The sequence below is a fragment of the Felis catus genome, chromosome X (genome assembly GCF_018350175.1).
Source record: "Felis catus isolate Fca126 chromosome X, F.catus_Fca126_mat1.0, whole genome shotgun sequence".
NCBI lineage: Eukaryota > Metazoa > Chordata > Mammalia > Carnivora > Felidae > Felis > Felis catus.
Genome location: NC_058386.1, coordinates 81,598,114 through 81,616,222, shown reverse-complemented (window position 1 = coordinate 81,616,222; position 18,109 = coordinate 81,598,114). Strand labels below are relative to the sequence as shown.

The window sequence follows — 18,109 nt, the reverse complement described above, 5'->3', positions numbered from 1 at the left end:
GGGAAAATGTTGAGATTTAAATTGTCAGTAAATATTCTAGTTCTTTGGCTGGGTACCAGATTCACAGGTTTCTACTGTAATTTAAATGGATAGATTGATGGATAAATCGTCGTTTATGGCTCCATGAACGAAATGTCATGACTACGTACTCTGCTTATTTCTGCTCTTTGTACTTAGGGCTATGAGAATTAGCATTTTGGAGGTGGAATCAATTGGTTTCCAGTCATTTTGTTTTTTACCTTAAATTGGTTTTAGATCAGTTCCTCTAAGGGAAGAGGCCTCACTATGTGAGGCCCACGTGCTTTTACATCCCGCTCTTTTTACCCTTTGCCCTTGGCCCTGCTTCCCCTCCAAAGGGAAGAGGGTGACGCCAAGCAGTTGGTGAAGGGGGAGGGGCAGCCCGTGGATCTAAAGTGTTCCTATTGGTGTGGAGAAGGAGCGAGAACGAGGCTCGAGCTGTAGCGTGGAAAAGAGGGGCGAAGGGGGCGGGGCTAAGCGGGAGGCGGGGCTAAAAGAGCTTAACGGGAGCGAGGCGCAAGTGCAATTGTCCGCGCTTCGCTGCGATGGCGGCGGCGCCGAGCACAGTCACACTGCTGGCGGCGGAGTCTTCCCCTCAGGAAGCTACCGTCCCTGCCGCCTCCTCCTCCTACACCGCCTGCGCGGCGGCGGCGGCAGTGGCGGCAGTGATTGTGCCTGCCTCCTCAGCCACCTCCACCCCTGCCAGCCCGCCTGCCGGTGGCTGTGGCGACGGCGGCGGCGGCTTTGGCGGCTCCACTATGGCGGCGGCGGGGAGGGGGGGCAGTAGTTTTAAAGTAGACACCCGCCCTTGCCTCAGAGAAGGTGAGTTCCCGTCCCGGGGTGTGGGGGCGGCCCCATCTCCTTCGCTGCCTCTCCAGCCCGTCCGCGATCAGACTGGGCGCGGTTCACCACCGCCCCACCCCCCCACCTGCTGTGGCGCAGTAAAGGCCAAGCTCGCCCCGCCCCGCCGTAGTAGCCCCGAGTGTGCAAGATGGACCGAAGTAGAGAGGGTCTTCCCTACTTCTCCCCACACTCCCGAAAAGGATGGGGGGGGGTCCCCAGGAAAAGGAGCTGCAGGTATTCACAAAGCAGGAGTTTGAAGGGAAGAAAAATACCACTTAGTTTCTCTCCCAACCAGGGCGCCTTAGTATGCTCTGTGAAGTTGAGGTGTGATTGGGTAGAAAGGAGACAAGGTAGAGGTGCTGTGGAACTGGAGGGTCAGGGAAAGGGAAGGGGGACTGATGGAGAAAGGGGGCAGAGATAAAAGAAAGCGCTGAAGAAATAAATAAGAGGGGGGAAACCCCCTTTGGTGAAATTCAGCATCCTGCAGTGTAGAAACTTTGAATAGGATATTTAGAGAGGAGATTAGGAATTTGGGGAGGTTAGAGTGTATACATGAGCTTTAAAGTAGGAGCTGTTAGATTTTAGGGTCATAGGGTCCGATGGAGGGGGTTGTGCTAAGAAGAGAGTAAAGGAAGTGTGGGAGAAGCACAGATTTCAGACACCACATTGGAGAGTTTTCTTTGGCTATTTGAGGGTGTGACCTTGTAGAGCAAGGTTTAGGGACCCATCTTTGAGATGGTTTTGATTTTAATAAGTGCTGTTGTACCTACCAACACATACTACTCCTAACATAAAAAAGAGATTTCTTGACTATTTCAGTATAAATGCTATTTAGTTCACACAAATACTATATACTAGTAAACAGCAAACTGTAAAATTTGCCGTTGAGATTCATTTTAAAGCAGTGTTTGGAAATGCTTCTTAGGTTGTTGAGACCAATTCCACTACAAAAGATCTCAGTAAAGTGTTTTGCCATCGTAAATGTTGTAATTAATTTCCATTATTTGTGTGTTACCTTATATTGCTAACTTGCCTCCAAAGTGAACGACGTGGACACCAAAATGGAGTTTAAGTTCCTTTTCTTTAGAACCCCCCATTAAAATTAGCCCATAAAAATGATTTTCTCTTCACATTCTTAAGTGATATATCCCTGTGTGCTATTTATTACCTTTCACACCTTTCACTTTGGGAGAATGGCAAAGCAGTAAAAAAATCCTTTACAATATTTGTCATAGGCACATGACATAAATGCCACTTACTAAATATGGAAGTTAGAAATACACTGCGATATGGTGATGTCTTTTTATTTATTAACTCTCTTACTGAAGGCAACCTTGGAAAGATTCTACTGTCTTCAGTCAGCCTGGATTTGTACAGTTGTTTCGGGATGAAAATATGAAACCTGGATTTTTGTTTGTTTGTTTCTGTACCAAACTTTCTATGTAACCGGAAAGAACGAGAGAACAGTTTTATAGGTGGTCAAGATCACAATTCAGTCTGGCTCTCATGGCCTTTTCACAGTAAGGTTTAGGACCAGTGTCTCATGCAGCAAATGGCTTTTTTCCTGTCTTTGTGACTGGATTGGTTATAGTATTTTTTAATTTATGCAGGTATTAATGGCTTTAAGAGGTATAAATTCATAATGTAGCAACCATACCCTGTCTACACTATTACTAACTGACAAAACGAGGAGAGCTATAGCATAGAAGTCTGGTGCAGTGAACTTAGGTTCTGTTGTTTATCCATTAGATTTTGTGACCCTGAACAGATCACAAACTTCCTGGGTTTGGGTTTTGACATTTCTGAAATAGAGGTATTGAACCAGCCAGACTCTTAAGGTTGATTTCTGGTCTGACAGTATAAACCATGATTTTGCAGTTCTGCATTGATACATACTCTTAATGACATTTCTATGGCTGTGCACTAGAACAGTAATTCATAAGCCATAAGAAACTTTGACCATAGTTATCACTTGACATTCAGTGAGTAATTAAATCTGTGTTGTTAGTGTTGAGACAATTTACTAAGCTATGAAAAAAATATATAATTGCTACCTAAAAATTATCTCTTACTATTTCATTTTAGGTAAATATCCTTAATTATGTGTTCACTCCAAACCAAAACTTTTACCTTTCCACCTAACGAAAGATAAATATGTAATATAGTACACTGTCCAAAGCACTATTACATCGTAAAATATTTTTGTTTGGATATTTCTAAAGACTATAAATGGTTGCCAGTTATAAGATACTGGATAAAAGAGAAGAGAGAAAAATGTTTCTTGATGGTGTGCCAGTATCTTTTGCTTTTTTTTTTTTTTTTTTTTTTTTTTTTTTTTTTTTTTTTTTTAGCCCTGGTTAGGAGATTACTCTAAAATGTGACAAAGAATTGTCAAGATTCCAGTTGTTATAAGTATACTCCAGATAGAACCATTAAAAGTCGTTTAATAAAGCATTTGGTGATCTTTTTTCAACTATAGCCAACACTCCTAAGGATCTCATCTGTCTTGGGGTTGGTAATGAGCAAATGACAGTGGAGATTAAAAATTGCCAAGCAGGGAAGATGAGAAGTTTCAAAAGTTACAACTGGGAAATTGGACAATAAACTTAAAAACAAAACAACAAACAAAACAAATGCCAGGTGAATGGACATATGACAAAACATACCTGCCTAGAATTCATGGTAAAGGGAGTCATGAGATTTTGTAGGACACTTCATGTTTAATGGCTCAAAAAAGGAATTTTCACCCAATATTGATGTTCCAATGTAATCATAGTAAACATCAAAACAAAAATAAACAAAAACTCTCTTGTTTGTTTACCTCTTCGTTTAAAAAAATAAATTATTAAGTGAATTCTGTTTTAGATTGGAGGACATGCTGGCTTTTTCTTTAGTTAATAATCCATTTGTACAGTAATTACCTAACAATTACCTTTGTCTCCGTATTATTCAGTGAAGTTTCAAGTCCATCATAAGAAAACCTAGTTAATGGCCTTTCCTTCATTTATTCGAGAATTGTTTATTGAACTCCTGTGTGTGTGTCACTATGCTCAGTGATGAGGATACAGTTGAATTAGACACAGCTGTGTCTAAGAACTCTAGATTAAAGAAGTCAATAGTATTGCTTGATAGTGAAATTATAAAATGAATAAATAAATAATTGAGGAAAATTCAATCTTAAATATCATTTGTCAGACTCTTAAACTATCAGGGCCCTCCCATTGTTTATTATAAATCTGCATTCTACCCATGGTGTCTTATATATTATAGGTACACTAAAACACATTATAAATCTAATGTTGGTATCTAGGAAGGAATAATTAGCAAACTGTTAGAATTAACATTTATTCTTTGCATTTGTTAGGGTAGGAATGTCTGGAGAGAGGTTAATGACCACTTGTTAGTTTCTGATCTTCTGTCCCTATGTGGCTTTAGGTATCAATATGTGAAAATATTGACTAAGCCTGCCCCTTCATGTATTAATCACATATTTGTTTGGATATGAACCTTGATTCTTTTCCATCTGAAACCAATCTTGGAGATCCATTCACATTTACTAACCTATTGGAATGAATGGCATGGTGACTTTCTGATGCAATGTAGCTGTCATGGGATCAAGTAAATTAGTGGATTTACACAGGACTTGAATTCAGTTTGTAACTTCACAAGCAGGCAGGACTCCGGAGCTAACTAGCCACAGAGTGCTTATAATTATGAAGGTCACATATTTCATTTAAAGACAAAGTAAATATTAAACTTATAACTAGTATTCCCAGTTATTTTATTAATTACATTGCATTTTGTAATTATTAATATGCTATAGGAAAGCCTTCATTATTTTTTATTGTGAGAATCTGTGTAAAACACCCAAAACTTGCTAAACTTATAGGTCAGGTACTAATCTTATAAACTGAGAAAATAAAGATACTAGATAGCATTATAACTGGGTGTTCATAATGCTTACAGGTACACATCTGCACTTCTAGCACGAATAATATTTCTGAAAACTCCTTAAATGGGTTGTGACATTTAGGGGAAACAGTGTTAAAATACCTTGGCAAGGTTAACATGGTCCATTTTCCACTATAACTTAGTGTTGAGCTCTGTTCATCTTTCCTTTATATGAATGGTATTAAAAGATCACAAAGGTCGGAGCTCCTGGGTGGCTCAGTTGGTTAAGCGTCCAATTTGGGCTCAGGTCATGATCTCACAGCTTGTGGGTTCTAGCCCCGTGTCAGGCTGTGTGCTGACATCTTAGAGCCTGGAGCCTGCTTAGGATTCTGTGTCTCCCTTTATCTCTGCCCCTCTCTCTCCCTTAAAAATAAATAAAATGTTTAAAAAAGTTTAAAAAATTGCAAAGGCCAAGTCAGCTATTTAAAAAATGCTTTTAAATCAAGAACGCTTGAGGGAGGCTATCTCAAAAGGTGCGGTCATGGAGAATACAGCACTTATGCTCTTTGCAGAATTAAAATGATGATTTCTTGGATTTATTAATAGCTGACTTTAAATCTGTGACTGAGATTTATATTATTGCAGCCAACTCTTTTGAGTTTTTCATTCTTGTCACTTTATTAAAATAGGATGCAAAGACATGAGAAAGAATTAAATATGGCCTTTTGTAGCAACGTGGATGGAACTGGAGAGTGTTATGCTAAGTGAAATAAGTCATACAAAGAAAGACAGATACCATATGGTTTCACTCTTATGTGGATCCTGAGAAACTTAACAGAAGACCATGGGGGAGGGGAAGGAAAAAAAAAGAGGTTAGAGTGGAAGAGAGCCAAAGCATAAGAGACTCTTAAAAACTGAGAACAAACTGAGGGTTGATGGGGGGTGGGAAGGAGGGGAGGGTGGGTGATGGGTATTGAGGAGGGCACCTGTTGGGATGAGCACTAGGTGTTGTATGGAAACCAATTTGACAATAAATTTCATATTTAAGAAATAGGATGCAAAGAGTTTTTTACAATGTTAGATTTTTTTTTTGCATCAAGATCAGTTGGACTATGCAATTCCCACCTCAACAAAGCATTAAAGCAGTTAATAACTAGTTATTGCCATAAACATCTGATGGGTTATCTTGAGGAATAAATTTGGTGTTTGGTACAACTAAATCTAATTATCATGCAAGTGAGATTCATTTTATTAAATGTAGCCATTTATAGAGTGATCTAATTTGAATAAGCTTAAATTTATCAGGGTAACCAAGTAACATTTAATTCTAGTGAAAGCAAAGTTCTCTTACTTAGAAATGAAGGATGTTATAATCTTCCTTTCCTCAGAGATCCTGTGTGGTTTTTAATTTCGTTAGCAAGGGTGGACCAAATTGTAGGCATAGACTCATCATTTTTGTCTGACTCAAGCCATAATTGTTTTTCTTTTATCACAAAAATGTATTTCATCCTAAGTTGTCTGGTGTTATCTAGTAGTATTAGGAAAAAGTTTCAAATAGGATAATTTTGATTTCACACTCAATTGCACTTTTGTATACAGAGGTTAATGATATTTTATAAAACTTTAGCATAATAATGCAGCTATTTGGAGTAGACACAATCCAACAATGGTCTCCACAAAAATGAGTTTCTAGGAAGTAAATCCTCTTTGCTTTTTATATCATCAAAGGCAGGTACTCTGGAACAAGCTGAATTGAATATTTTTATATCAACATGGGGGATTTTAATCCATAGAATGTGAATTATTCGTCCTTACATTTGCGTTTCACTTACTTAAAACATCTCTCAGCTATTACTAATGCCTCTCCTCAAACTTCTGGAACTTTTTCATAGTCCAAATCTACCTAAATCTAGAATCATATATTTTAAATTTTAGCTTTCCCAATCCTTTATTTCCTATAATCTCTCTGGGCCTTAGCTTCCTTATTTTGAAATGAGGACATTAGACTAAATCAGCTATAAACTAGAGGCAGTTTTGCCCCACAAGGGACATGTGTTAATATCTGGAGATATTTTTTGGTTTTGACAACTGGAAAATGCTGCCAATTTCTAGTTGGTAGAGGCTGGGGGATGCTGCTAAGTGTCTTACAGTGAATGGAACAGCCCCTCATAACAATGAATTATCTGGCCCAAAGTGACAATAGTGCCAAGAGTGAAAAATGTTGGACTAGATTATCTCTAAAATTACTCTGATCTGAAATAAACTGACTATATATAATACTAAGTAAAAATTTCAGCTTCTGAATTAGTAAACGAGCATATTTTATCAAGTGACTTTGTGTGCCGAACATTTTTTTTTAATTTTTGTTTCATTTAATATTCACCACATCCTGGGAGAGACAGTATATTTCTTTACTTTTTAGATGAAAAAACTGGCTCCAAGTGGTTAAATAATTTGCTGAAGGGTATATAGTTAGAGATCGAGATGGGATTTGGATATGTTTGACCAACTCAAAAGCTTATTTTTTTCCCTACTACCCAGTATTATAGGTCATAGTTTTTCCCCCCATTCCAAATTATTATGAAAGCTTTGCTTTCTCAAGTCATGTAAACACTTCTTTTAGGAAGGAAATAAAAAGACTAAACACTTTCACTAATAGAACTTTAGTTGATTCTCTCACTAAAGGCTAAAGTCATGTATAAATATAGTAAAATTGTAGGAGCACCAAATACATGAACTTTCTTCTCAGATCCTGTTTATAATTTGTCACAAAACCACTCTTTGATTTAAAATAACCCTCATAGGGGCGCCTGGGTGGCTCAGTCGGTTAAGTGGCCGACTTCGGCTCAGGTCATGATCTCCAGGTCCGTGAGTTTGAGCCCCGCGTCGGGCTCTGTGCTGACAGCTCAGAGCCTGGAGCCTGTTTCAGATTCTGTGTCTCCCTCTCTCTGACCCTCCCCATTCATGCTCTGTCTCTGTCTCAAAAATAAATAAACGTTAAAAAAAATTAAAAATAAATAAATAAATAAAATAAAATAACCCTCATAATTGTTATTCAAGAGAGGATCACTTAGTTATAGTAGCAAAACAAAGGTTTATTGCTTAACGCATTTTCCTCTGAGTGATGGGTTGACTCTGGAGGGGAACTCCCCTTCAGGGATAAGAAGGTGCTTTTGTCTTTTATTTTAACACTTTCAGTATTTTATTTCTTATTAAACTGCCATTTTAAGCATTTTTAAGTGTGCAACTCAGTGCCATTAGGTACATCCACATTGTTAGGCAACCTTCACCCCTGCCCATCTCCAGAAATCTTTCATCATCCCAAACTAGTACTCTGTACCTGTAGGTCATAGTTTTGTCATATGACCATCTTTCTCCAATCTAAAGAACTTTATGAGGTGTCTAATTCCTGTAAAATAACATATTTATAAACTATGCTTAATTTTTTAACAGTTGGCAACCTGAAGAAGTGTACCATTTATTGTGACCACAGAGGACAGCATTGCAAAGCAGTTTTACTCTCTTACACTTTGAATATAAATGGAACCATGCATTAAACATTGGTTTTATCTTTTCCATATCCTGTCGGTTTAAGCCTTTACTCCTTTATCAGCCTTAGGTTCTCTTCCCATTTTGAACCTAGTTTTTGATAGTACTTTCTTATTCCTCATGGCTTTTTTTAATGTTAAAACACAAAGAAACGTTATCAGCATGAGAAGCTCCTGTATGTTTCAAAGACAGTATATCCCAGTCCATATTTGAGAGCACAGCATTGTATCATTAAGATCTCGCTATCAAGCTACCTAAACCGGGCTTTGATTCTGAGTATAAAATCTTGTTCCCCTATCCATATTTTTTTCCAAGTTTATGATGGCATAAAATCCAAATATGTCAGGTAATAAAGAACAAGTGAGAAGTACTATGCTAGGAATATTAGAACAACATGTCTATGATTAACTGGGAGGGATTTAAGTTCCCATATTCAAAACTTCATTTGCTACAGATGAGGGATGAAATCACACATCACAGCATTTAATTTAGTCATTTGATATTCTAATGTGTAATCTATTTATATTTTTAGCCATAGCTTTCCTAACTTATAACTAAATGAGGTTGAAAGATGCAGGACCATTTGCCATGAATTTGTTGTATTCATTGTCAGGAAAGAAAACTGAACCACTTATACCTATATTATAACAAAAATAATACTATAATTTGCTTAAAGCAATTTAACATTAGTTATGATGACTAAAACATTATATTTGGTAATAGAAATTCTGTGTATGTTTTTGCAAAGAAATACCTTGGAGAGAACCAGTTTTAGGGTTAGGACAAAGATAAGGAAATGCAGATAATGGAGGAGTAGGGGGAAAATATTAGGACATTTTGAATTTTTAAGCCCTAAACTCTGTATAACTATATAGCTGTTTAAAACTTCAAATCATCTTTTGTGTTTCCTGATAGACTTTTTATTTGGAAGCAGCTAAGATATTTGGACGCTTCTATAAGAATCCCACCAAAATTTTGCTTCTCTTTGTATTTCTCTCTAAAATACAACATTTTTTTTTGGTGACTATCAACCCATATATGGTCAAGTACAAGAGAAACTTTAGAAATGGAAATCTGAAAGGTGGCATATGTTATTAATCATAAGCTAGTTAATAGCAGGGTAAAGACTGTCATGCAGTCTCTCTCATTCTGGTGCTTTTTAAAACTCTTACTGCTTTTGGAATTAAGAATCGGTGTGAAGCCCATATTTAACAACCAACCAATAAAAATATATTTGTTTCAAATTCTAAACAGTTTATGAAGAGAAAAGATGTGAAGAGAGTACAAAGAAGAAAAAAGAAAAAGGGGGAGATACAAATTGCCAAGTTTCTTCAGGTATTCATTCCTACCAGAACCAGTTCCAAAGACCCAGTTCTTTGTGAGAATACTTAACTTTAGTTCCTGGCATATAGTGAGTACACAATAAGCATTAGTTCCTGTTCCAGTCATCTTCCTCACAGCCAACATCATTTGTTCACATGACTCCTAATTTAACATCTATTCCCTGATGTTTGCCTGCCTTCTAGGTCTTCCCCCTAAGACAGGCTGAAAAACATCTGCACTATCTATCACCAATTACCTCTCCCACTTTCAGAATTTGCTATAGACCATTTACTTCTGAGAGTCCAAAAATCATGTCTCAAAAGTGGGGATAAGGATAGAGCAGGGTCCAAAGGAACATTTATTTAGCATCTCTTGTGAAGTAGACATGCATTTCTCATATATGCCAGACCTAGAGAGGAAGTTTCTCATTTAAGACTTTGGCCTTTTTAAAAACTAACTCTCAGGGATATCTTGGGCAGACTTAGATTGGAATCCTGGCTCTGATGCTTACTGTGTAACTTTGGACAAATTGCTTGACCTTTCCAGGCCTCAGGTATTACCTTTAGAAAGTAGATATCATCACATTCATATCAAATTTAGGGGAAATGCAGTTTGAAGAGAACTTGGCAGTGTGGGATACCCTCTGAAAAATAATACCCCATCATGTATAATTGTTGTCAGTAAGAAGCCACCTTCTACAAACCTCTTGTCTATAGTTTCAGGATCTGAAAAGATCTTGAGAGGCCAGAATTATTGGTAGAATCTAACAAATGAAACTTAAATGAGACAAATCTAAGTGTATATTGGGTCTGGTTGGGGATCCATAAAAATTTCTATCTATATAACTATGTCCTAGAGTGACAGTTTAACAGCTCCAGGTGAAAAAGAAGCTTGTATTTTTTTCTAATTTTTTTAGTGCTTACTTATTTTTGAGAGAGAAAGAGAGACAGATTGAGAGTAAGGGAGGGGCAGAGAGAGAGGGAGACAGAATCGGAAGCAGGCTCCAGGCTTTGAGCTGTCAGCACGGAGCCTGATGTGGGGCTCAAACCCATGAACTGTGAGATCATGACCTGAGCAGAAGTCAGACACTTAACTGACTGAGCCACCCAGGTGCCCCAAGAAGCTTGTATCTTTTAATTTTTTTTTCTTAAAACTATTATCTTTATTCAAGTTAAGCACAAATTTATTATCATTGTGGGGATGGTTTATTTTTATTTTATTTTTTACTTAAATTTTAGTGAACATTCAGTATAATATTGGTTTCAGGAGTAGAATTGTTATTCATCATTTACATACAACACCCAGTAGAAGCTTGTGTTTTACAAAAGTTAGCCTGTCATGAGTCAATAGTATGATGTGCCCACCAAAAAAATTGGTGAGGCTATCTTAGGCTATATTAATAGAAGAGAAACATTCAAAACAGAGAGGTGAATATACTTAACACTACTGAACTCTACACTTAAAAATGGTTACAGTGGTAAGTTTTATATTATGCATTTTTACTACAATAAAAAAATGAGGTGATGATCTCATTTTACTATTTTGTTATTGTGACCCCATTAGGGTGATTGTGCTTATGTTACACTTTATGAATTGCAGGGATTTAGGTAAACAGTGAGAGCACTGGACATTCAGCTGGATGACAGAGCTGGGATCAGTTCACTAAAAGGCTAAGGGGGGGAGCAATAAAGATGTAATGGTTCTACTAAAATATTTGAGGATTGCCATTTTAGAAGAGGGATTATATTTACCATGCCTTCAAGGAATAGAACCACGACTAGTAGAAGCGCTAAGCATGGTCTGAGTCTGATCCTTGGACGAGTGTTGGAACAGTTTCACCCGTGAACTTATAAAAACCTGTACATTCTTGGTCCCCAACCCCAGAACAACTGAATAAGAAGTTTGGGGATGGGACCCCAAAATTAATCTTTTAACAGGCTTTCCAGATGATTCTGATGCACACTAAAGTTTGAGACCCCCTACTCTCCAGGAAAACAAATTTCCATTCAACGAAAATACACATGAAAATTTGGCTAGCAGCGATTCTCAACCTTCACTGTGCAACAGAATCACCTGGGAAACTTTAAAAAACAAAACAACAAGAAACTATGATGGGAAACCACTCCCAGAGATTCTGGTTAATTGATCTGGAGTGGTGTCTGGGTATTGGTATGTTTTAAAAACAACCTAAATGACTTTAATGTGTAGCCAGGGTTCAGAACTACCTTGTGGAAGGTTGAACAGGATCACTAGGTAGGCTGTTCAAGAGATTACTTGGGGACCCTACTTAAAACTCAGATTCTTGGGGCACCTGAGTAGCTCAGTCAGTTAAGCGTCCGACTTCGGCCCAGGTCATGATCTCACAGTTCATGGGTTCAAGCCCCGTGTCAGGCTCTGTGCTGACAGCTCAGAGACTGGAGCCTGATTCAGGTTCTTTGTCTCCCTCTCTCTCTGCCCCTCCCCTGCTCATTCTCTGTCTCTCTCAGAAATAAATAAAAACACTAAAAAATAAATAAATAAAACTCAGATTCTTGGATTTCAACTCTGGAGATTTATATAGATAGTGCCAAGGAATACTTCTTTTCTTTCTTTTTTTCCTTTTTTTCCAAAATCTTTTCAGGTTAGACTAAAGCAGTTAGCTTGATAAGTATCATTGTAGATGACCTGTATACCAATCAGCTTAGTCACCAAATAGGTATTGGACAGCCATTACGTGTAAGGATCTAGCCTGTACTGTAGAGCAGTGATTCCCAACATGATTGATTATCAGAATTATATGGATTGGACTACCCACAGAGATTTTTTATTTTTTTTATTTTTTAAAAAATTTTTTTTTAATATTTATTTATTTTTGAGACAGAGAGAGAGACAGAGCATGAACGGGGGAGGGGCAGAGAGAGAGGGAGACACAGAATCGGAAACAGGCTCAAGGCTCTGAGCCATCAGCCCAGAGCCTGACGCGGGGCTCGAACTCACGGACCGCGAGATCATGACCTGAGCCGAAGTCGGACGCTCAACCGACTGAGCCACCCAGGCGCCCCCCACAGAGATTTTTTAATCCAGCATGTATGATGTTGAAAAACTGCATGTGAATTTGATGTGATACCCTGATTGAGAATAATTTTTACATGAAGATTTGTTCCTGAAATTTTGAACGCAAATTTAATAGTATTGAATTGATTGGGAAAGCATGCTGTTTAAAGAAAATTAGCATAAATCCTCCTACATACATTTTAATGTGCATCAACACTGCAGTATCTTCTTTTTTAATTTCAGATTTTTCTGCATTTCAGTTTTGACTCACTGAAGTCAGAATATCAACACACTCATATTACACTCGGAAATAATTTGCCATTGACAAGTAACTGTAGGTGAATTTATTGAATTTAATTAAGGCCAAAACTCCACTTCTTACATCAGGAATAACATTGTATAAGCTTAAATGTGATAGATCTAAAAGCTCATCATATTCATAGCAAATTCTAATCTCAGAATTTAATGCCCTCTAGTTTTGACAGATATGCCTCTTATATCCATTCCTTCCTTTCTGTGCTTGCTGCCCCTCCTGAGGCTTCAAGCCTCAATGACCCATTCCTGCAACTGATTCCTAATTCATATGCCCATTGTGAGCCCTTCTTTTCCCTTTTTGAATGCAAAATTCAATCCAAATGCCCTAGTGAAGACAATTATGATTTGGCCTCATGGCAACCTTTCAATTATTGTCTTTCATATACTTGCCTCTCCCCAAGTACATTTATTCCAGTTTTTTTTTACCTGAATTATATACACCTTTTAAATCTTAGTTCAGAACCTGTTCTCTAGAAAGCTTTTCCAAAAGTCTTCAGCAGGAATACACTGTACCTTGTGTTTTATATCACTTCTGACATTTCATATGGGGGTCATAGTTTTTTTCTATACACTTGCTATACACTTACTAAAATTACTAAATTGTAAATTCCTTGAGATTAGGAATTATTTACTTGCTGTGTCACTTCCAACATGTGGATAGTTATGTACATATAATAGAAAAATTCAAGATAAACTTCAAGTTTTAGCTCCACCAAATAACAGATGTGACAAGTAATTTTGATTGTACTAAATCCCTATTTTCTAATCTTCAGAATATGTGAAATGCCACTTACCTCGCAGATTTGTTTTAAGGACTATAGGGGTAAGCTGTTGTTTTATTTGACACATAGAAGGCCTTCAATAGATGCTCATTCTTTTTTCTTATCTCTTTCTAGAATCTACCATAGTACTTTGAAACTAACTTCAATAAATATCACAAAGCTAGGGGCACCTGGGTAGCTCAGTCGGTTAAGCGGCCGACTTCAGCTCAGGTCATGATTTCACAGTTTGTGAGTTCGAGCCCCGTGTCAGGCACTGTGCTGACAGCTCAGAGCCTGGAGCCTGCTTCAGATTCTGTGTCTCCCTTTCTCTCTGACCCTCCCCCGCTCACACTAGGTGTCTCTCTCTCTCTCAAAAATAAACAATCCAAAAATTATTTTAAATAAATAAATAAATAAATATCACAAAGTTAAATGATGCCTAAAGGCACTGATGACCTGAACAAGGGTAGTGTTACGGGAAATGAAAAGGAAGAGATGGATATGAAATAATGTTATAATCTAAAAGTGATATGAAATAGTGTTTTTCTGGGGAGAAGAAAGGCTGAGATTTTAAGCCTGGAATATTGTGCCATTTAATAAAGAAAAACAGACCAAGAACTTGTTTGACGAAATGAGTCAAAGGCAGTACATCTAGGCAATACCATTCTAAAGAAAAAGGTAAAGGGGTGCCAGTAACTTCATGGGCTTCATGGAAATGATGTGGGGCACCAGTAATGAAAGTCTAGGTTAAAATACTCAGACTTGGTATTTCCAAATTTGAGTGTCAGTTTCGAACACTGAGTACTGAGACTTGGGGAAATCTGGAATTAAGTAATTCCAGATTTAATTCCATATTTAGGAGAGAAAGGAGTGTTAAATTTTAGGAATTATTGAACCTCTAAATTAATAGTTTCCTTTTGTCTCCTTAAAAGATACATTCTCTCCATAAGTTATATTGCTGACAAATGAAATATTTACTAGTGAAAAATTTTAAAGGGAAATTTGAAATCTTACCAGCATACTCAGATTGCATATAATCGTTAATTCTGAAACAAGGGAAGTCCTGAAATGCATTTTAACCGCTTTATCTTGCTGAGTTTAGAGTCAGAGTTAGATAAATCATATATATTCTAAAGCAACCTAAAAAATTAAATTCAGAGGGGATGCTATCTATATATTACAGGGATAAATATTTAACTGTCAATCAAGGCATTTCTGACATGTTCCTAATTACAGTTATTCTTTATTTTTTAAAGTATAATTAACATACAGTGTTATATTAGTTGTAGATGTACTATATAATGATACAACAATTCTTTATGTTTCTCAGTGCTCATCAAAATAAGTGTACTCTTAATGCTTTTTATCTATTTCACTCCTTCCCCCACCCACCTTTCCTCTAGAAACCACCAGTTTTTGAGCTGTATTTAAGAGTCTGTTTTTTGGTTTGTATTTTTTTTACTTTGTTCATTTGTTTTGTTTCTTAAATTCTATGTATGAGTGAAATGGTATGGTATTTGTCTGTCTCTGACTGACTTATTTAACTTAGCATTCTACTTTCTAGATCTATCCATGTTGTTGCAGATGGCAAGATTTCATTCTTTTTTATGAATGAGTAATATTCCACATCTGAGTAAGATATCACATCTTTTTTATCCACTCATCTATGGATGGACACTTGGGTTGCTTCTATATTTGACTGTTGCAAATAATGCTTCAGTAAACATAGGGGTGCATGTATCTTTTCAAATTAGTGTGTTTGTTTTCTTTGGGTAAATACCCAGTGGTGGAATTAGTAGATCATATGGTAATTGTATGTTTAATTTTTGAGGAAGCTCCATACTGTTTTCCACAGTGACTGCACCAATGTTGCATTCTCACTGATAGCATATGAGGGTTCCTTTTTCTCCACATCCTCACCAACGCTTGTGATTTTTTTGTGTTTTTTATTTTAGCCATTATGACAGGTATAATGACACTCATTGTGGTTTTAATTTCCATTGCCCTAATGATTAGTGATGTTAATTACAGTTATTCTTATCTTGGACAGTTTTTTAAATAAGCCTTTTTAGTGCATACAGTGATACTGAAAATTAAGCTTAGTTGAAGATATCCAAAATAACTTCTAAAATAAGTATATTTAAAAGCTTTTTTAAGTTTATTTATTTTGAAAGAGAGAGAGAGAGAGAGAATGGGTGAGGGCTAGACAGAGAGGGAGAGAGAATCCCAAGCTGGCTCCATGCTGTCAGCACAGAGCCCGAGGTGGGGCCAATCCCATGAACCACAAGATCATGACCTAAGCTGAAATCAAGAGCCATATGCTTAACTGACTGAAATAGAAAGGCTTACATGTATTTTTCAAAAATTAAAACAAGATAATTGAAAAGAATAAAATGTTAAATTTTCTCCCTTTGTTCCTTTTCTAACCCCATTTCCCAAAATTAACAACTTTTAAATTTAATTTATAACTTCTCATATTTTTTCTATGTGGTGTATATTTAATTTTTGTTAGTGTTGGGAATTTGATATATTTATTGTTCTACAATTTTTATCTATTTAATGTATTATTGGCATTTCTCCATAAATATGTGGTATCAGCTTATTCATTTAAATACCAAATAGCAAGTAAAATTTGATGTTTTGTGATTTATACCCTATAGATAAGCTAATAAACTTTGTCAGAATACATTGCAGCTGTTAAGAACTTTTGATAGAAGTGTGAACCTCAAGTGTAAATGCAGAAAGTTTCAATATGTGTTATTAATACAGTGAGAAACACTATAGTGTAATTTCTAGATGTTATTATATGTACATTATTTTATAGCTTTGAGGGGCTTGTGTGAGACATGTTTGGCCAGATGAACATGCTAGTTTAAAAAAAAAAAAAACAATGGAGGATGTTTGCCTACCATCAGCAAAGTTTGTGGTTCCAAATGGTTTTTAGGTAACATTGGAGCCATAGCTCTAGACAGGTGATAGTCTCAAAACAATGCTTTTCTAATAATTATCTGCTGTAAAACAAAATTCCAAGGCTATTTTTTTTAATCCTGCCTTTCATTATTGGTGCCCTAGATCATTCTACGAATTTCATGATGTTACTGATACCCACATAAATATAACTTTCCTTTTGGAATGGTATTGCTTAGACTTATACTAAATAAGTAACTCTTGCTGTATCAGACATTGGAAGCATACTTAATATACACATTTTATTTAAATTGCATACTCGTTAAGCAAAAAGCTATTACTGTAGCCTCGCAAGTACTCAGATTTGAGGTGACATGTGAAATGAATGAAAATGATAACTTTAAGTATTAATTAATGTGTCTCACTTCCCTTTATTTTATTCATAGATATGACTTGGAATGAACAGGAAAAGACTGAACTTTTTACAGATAACTTTTGTAATATATGTGGAGTGGTGCTACAGTTTGAATCACAAAGGATTTCACATTATGAGGTAGGTTAAAAATAATGGGAATAGAATCTAATGTAGGCTTTTAAATGTGGCAGATAAACTTCATATTTTATCGTTTTTGGCTCTTATGAAAATCCTGTGAAGTAGGTGGAATTATTTCCCTTTGATGGATGATGAGACTGGCTCAGAGAGGGACAGTAACTTACTAGCTTAAGTTTGGGGAATTTGAGTTTAAAATCTTTTTGATTCCGAGCTTCTCTTCTTTTCTTCACACCATTCTGCCTCCCTTTGTATTCATCAAACCACTGTCTCTTCAAGTCCTTGTAGTAAATATAAGGGAGGCATTTTAAAGCTTGAGTAGGTAACTATTAATGTTAATCAAGGCATATTATAAAACTCCAGAGTCTTTGTGTACAGTAAATGAAGGCTATAAAAACAAAATTAACCTGTCTTGCATTTGACTTAGCCAACAGTTTTTTTTAATGTTTGTTTTTATTTATTTGAGAGAGATAGCCTGTGCACACACGCATGCACACAAGCACAGAAGGGGCAGAGAGAGAGGGAGAGAGAGAATCCCAAATACGCTCTGTGCTGTCAGCGCAGAGCCCAACATAGGGCTCAGTCTCAAAGTATGAGATTATGAACTGAGCCAAAATCAAGAGTCAGATGCTTAACCGACTAAGCTGCTCAGTTTCCTCTTAACCAACATGGTTTTTTTTTAATTTTTTTAACGTTTATTTATTTTTATTTTTGAGACAGAGAGAGACAGAGCATGAACGGGGGAGGGTCAGTGAGAGGGAGACACAGAATCTGAAACAGGCTCCGGGCTCTGAGCGGTCAGCACAGGGGCCCGATGCGGGCTCGAACTCACCAACCGTGAGATCGTGACCTGAGTCGAAGTCGGCGCTCAACCGACTGAGCCACCCAGGCGCCCCTTAACCAACATGTTTTTAAGCAC

At 36.9% G+C, this 18,109-nt stretch overlaps 1 protein-coding gene across 7 annotated transcripts in view; it reads left to right on the top strand.

Moving 5' to 3' along the window:
* The first annotated feature begins 518 nt into the window (after nt 1-518).
* Nucleotides 519-18,109, top strand: part of ZMAT1 (zinc finger matrin-type 1) — a 44,670-nt gene continuing 27,079 nt past the window's right edge. For 4 of the 7 annotated variants that reach the window (XM_019824087.3, XM_019824089.3, XM_019824088.3 and 1 more), the window contains exons 1-3: nt 520-840; nt 9,556-9,636; nt 17,087-17,193. In XM_019824087.3, the coding sequence (XP_019679646.1) occupies nt 564-840; nt 9,556-9,636; nt 17,087-17,193 (465 nt within the window). In that variant the 5' untranslated portion in view covers nt 520-563. Of the gene's footprint in view, nt 841-9,555; nt 9,637-17,086; nt 17,194-18,109 lie in introns of all 7 variants that reach the window. The other 3 variants (XM_019824085.3, XM_006943875.4, XM_045050848.1) reach the window with 3 other exon arrangements.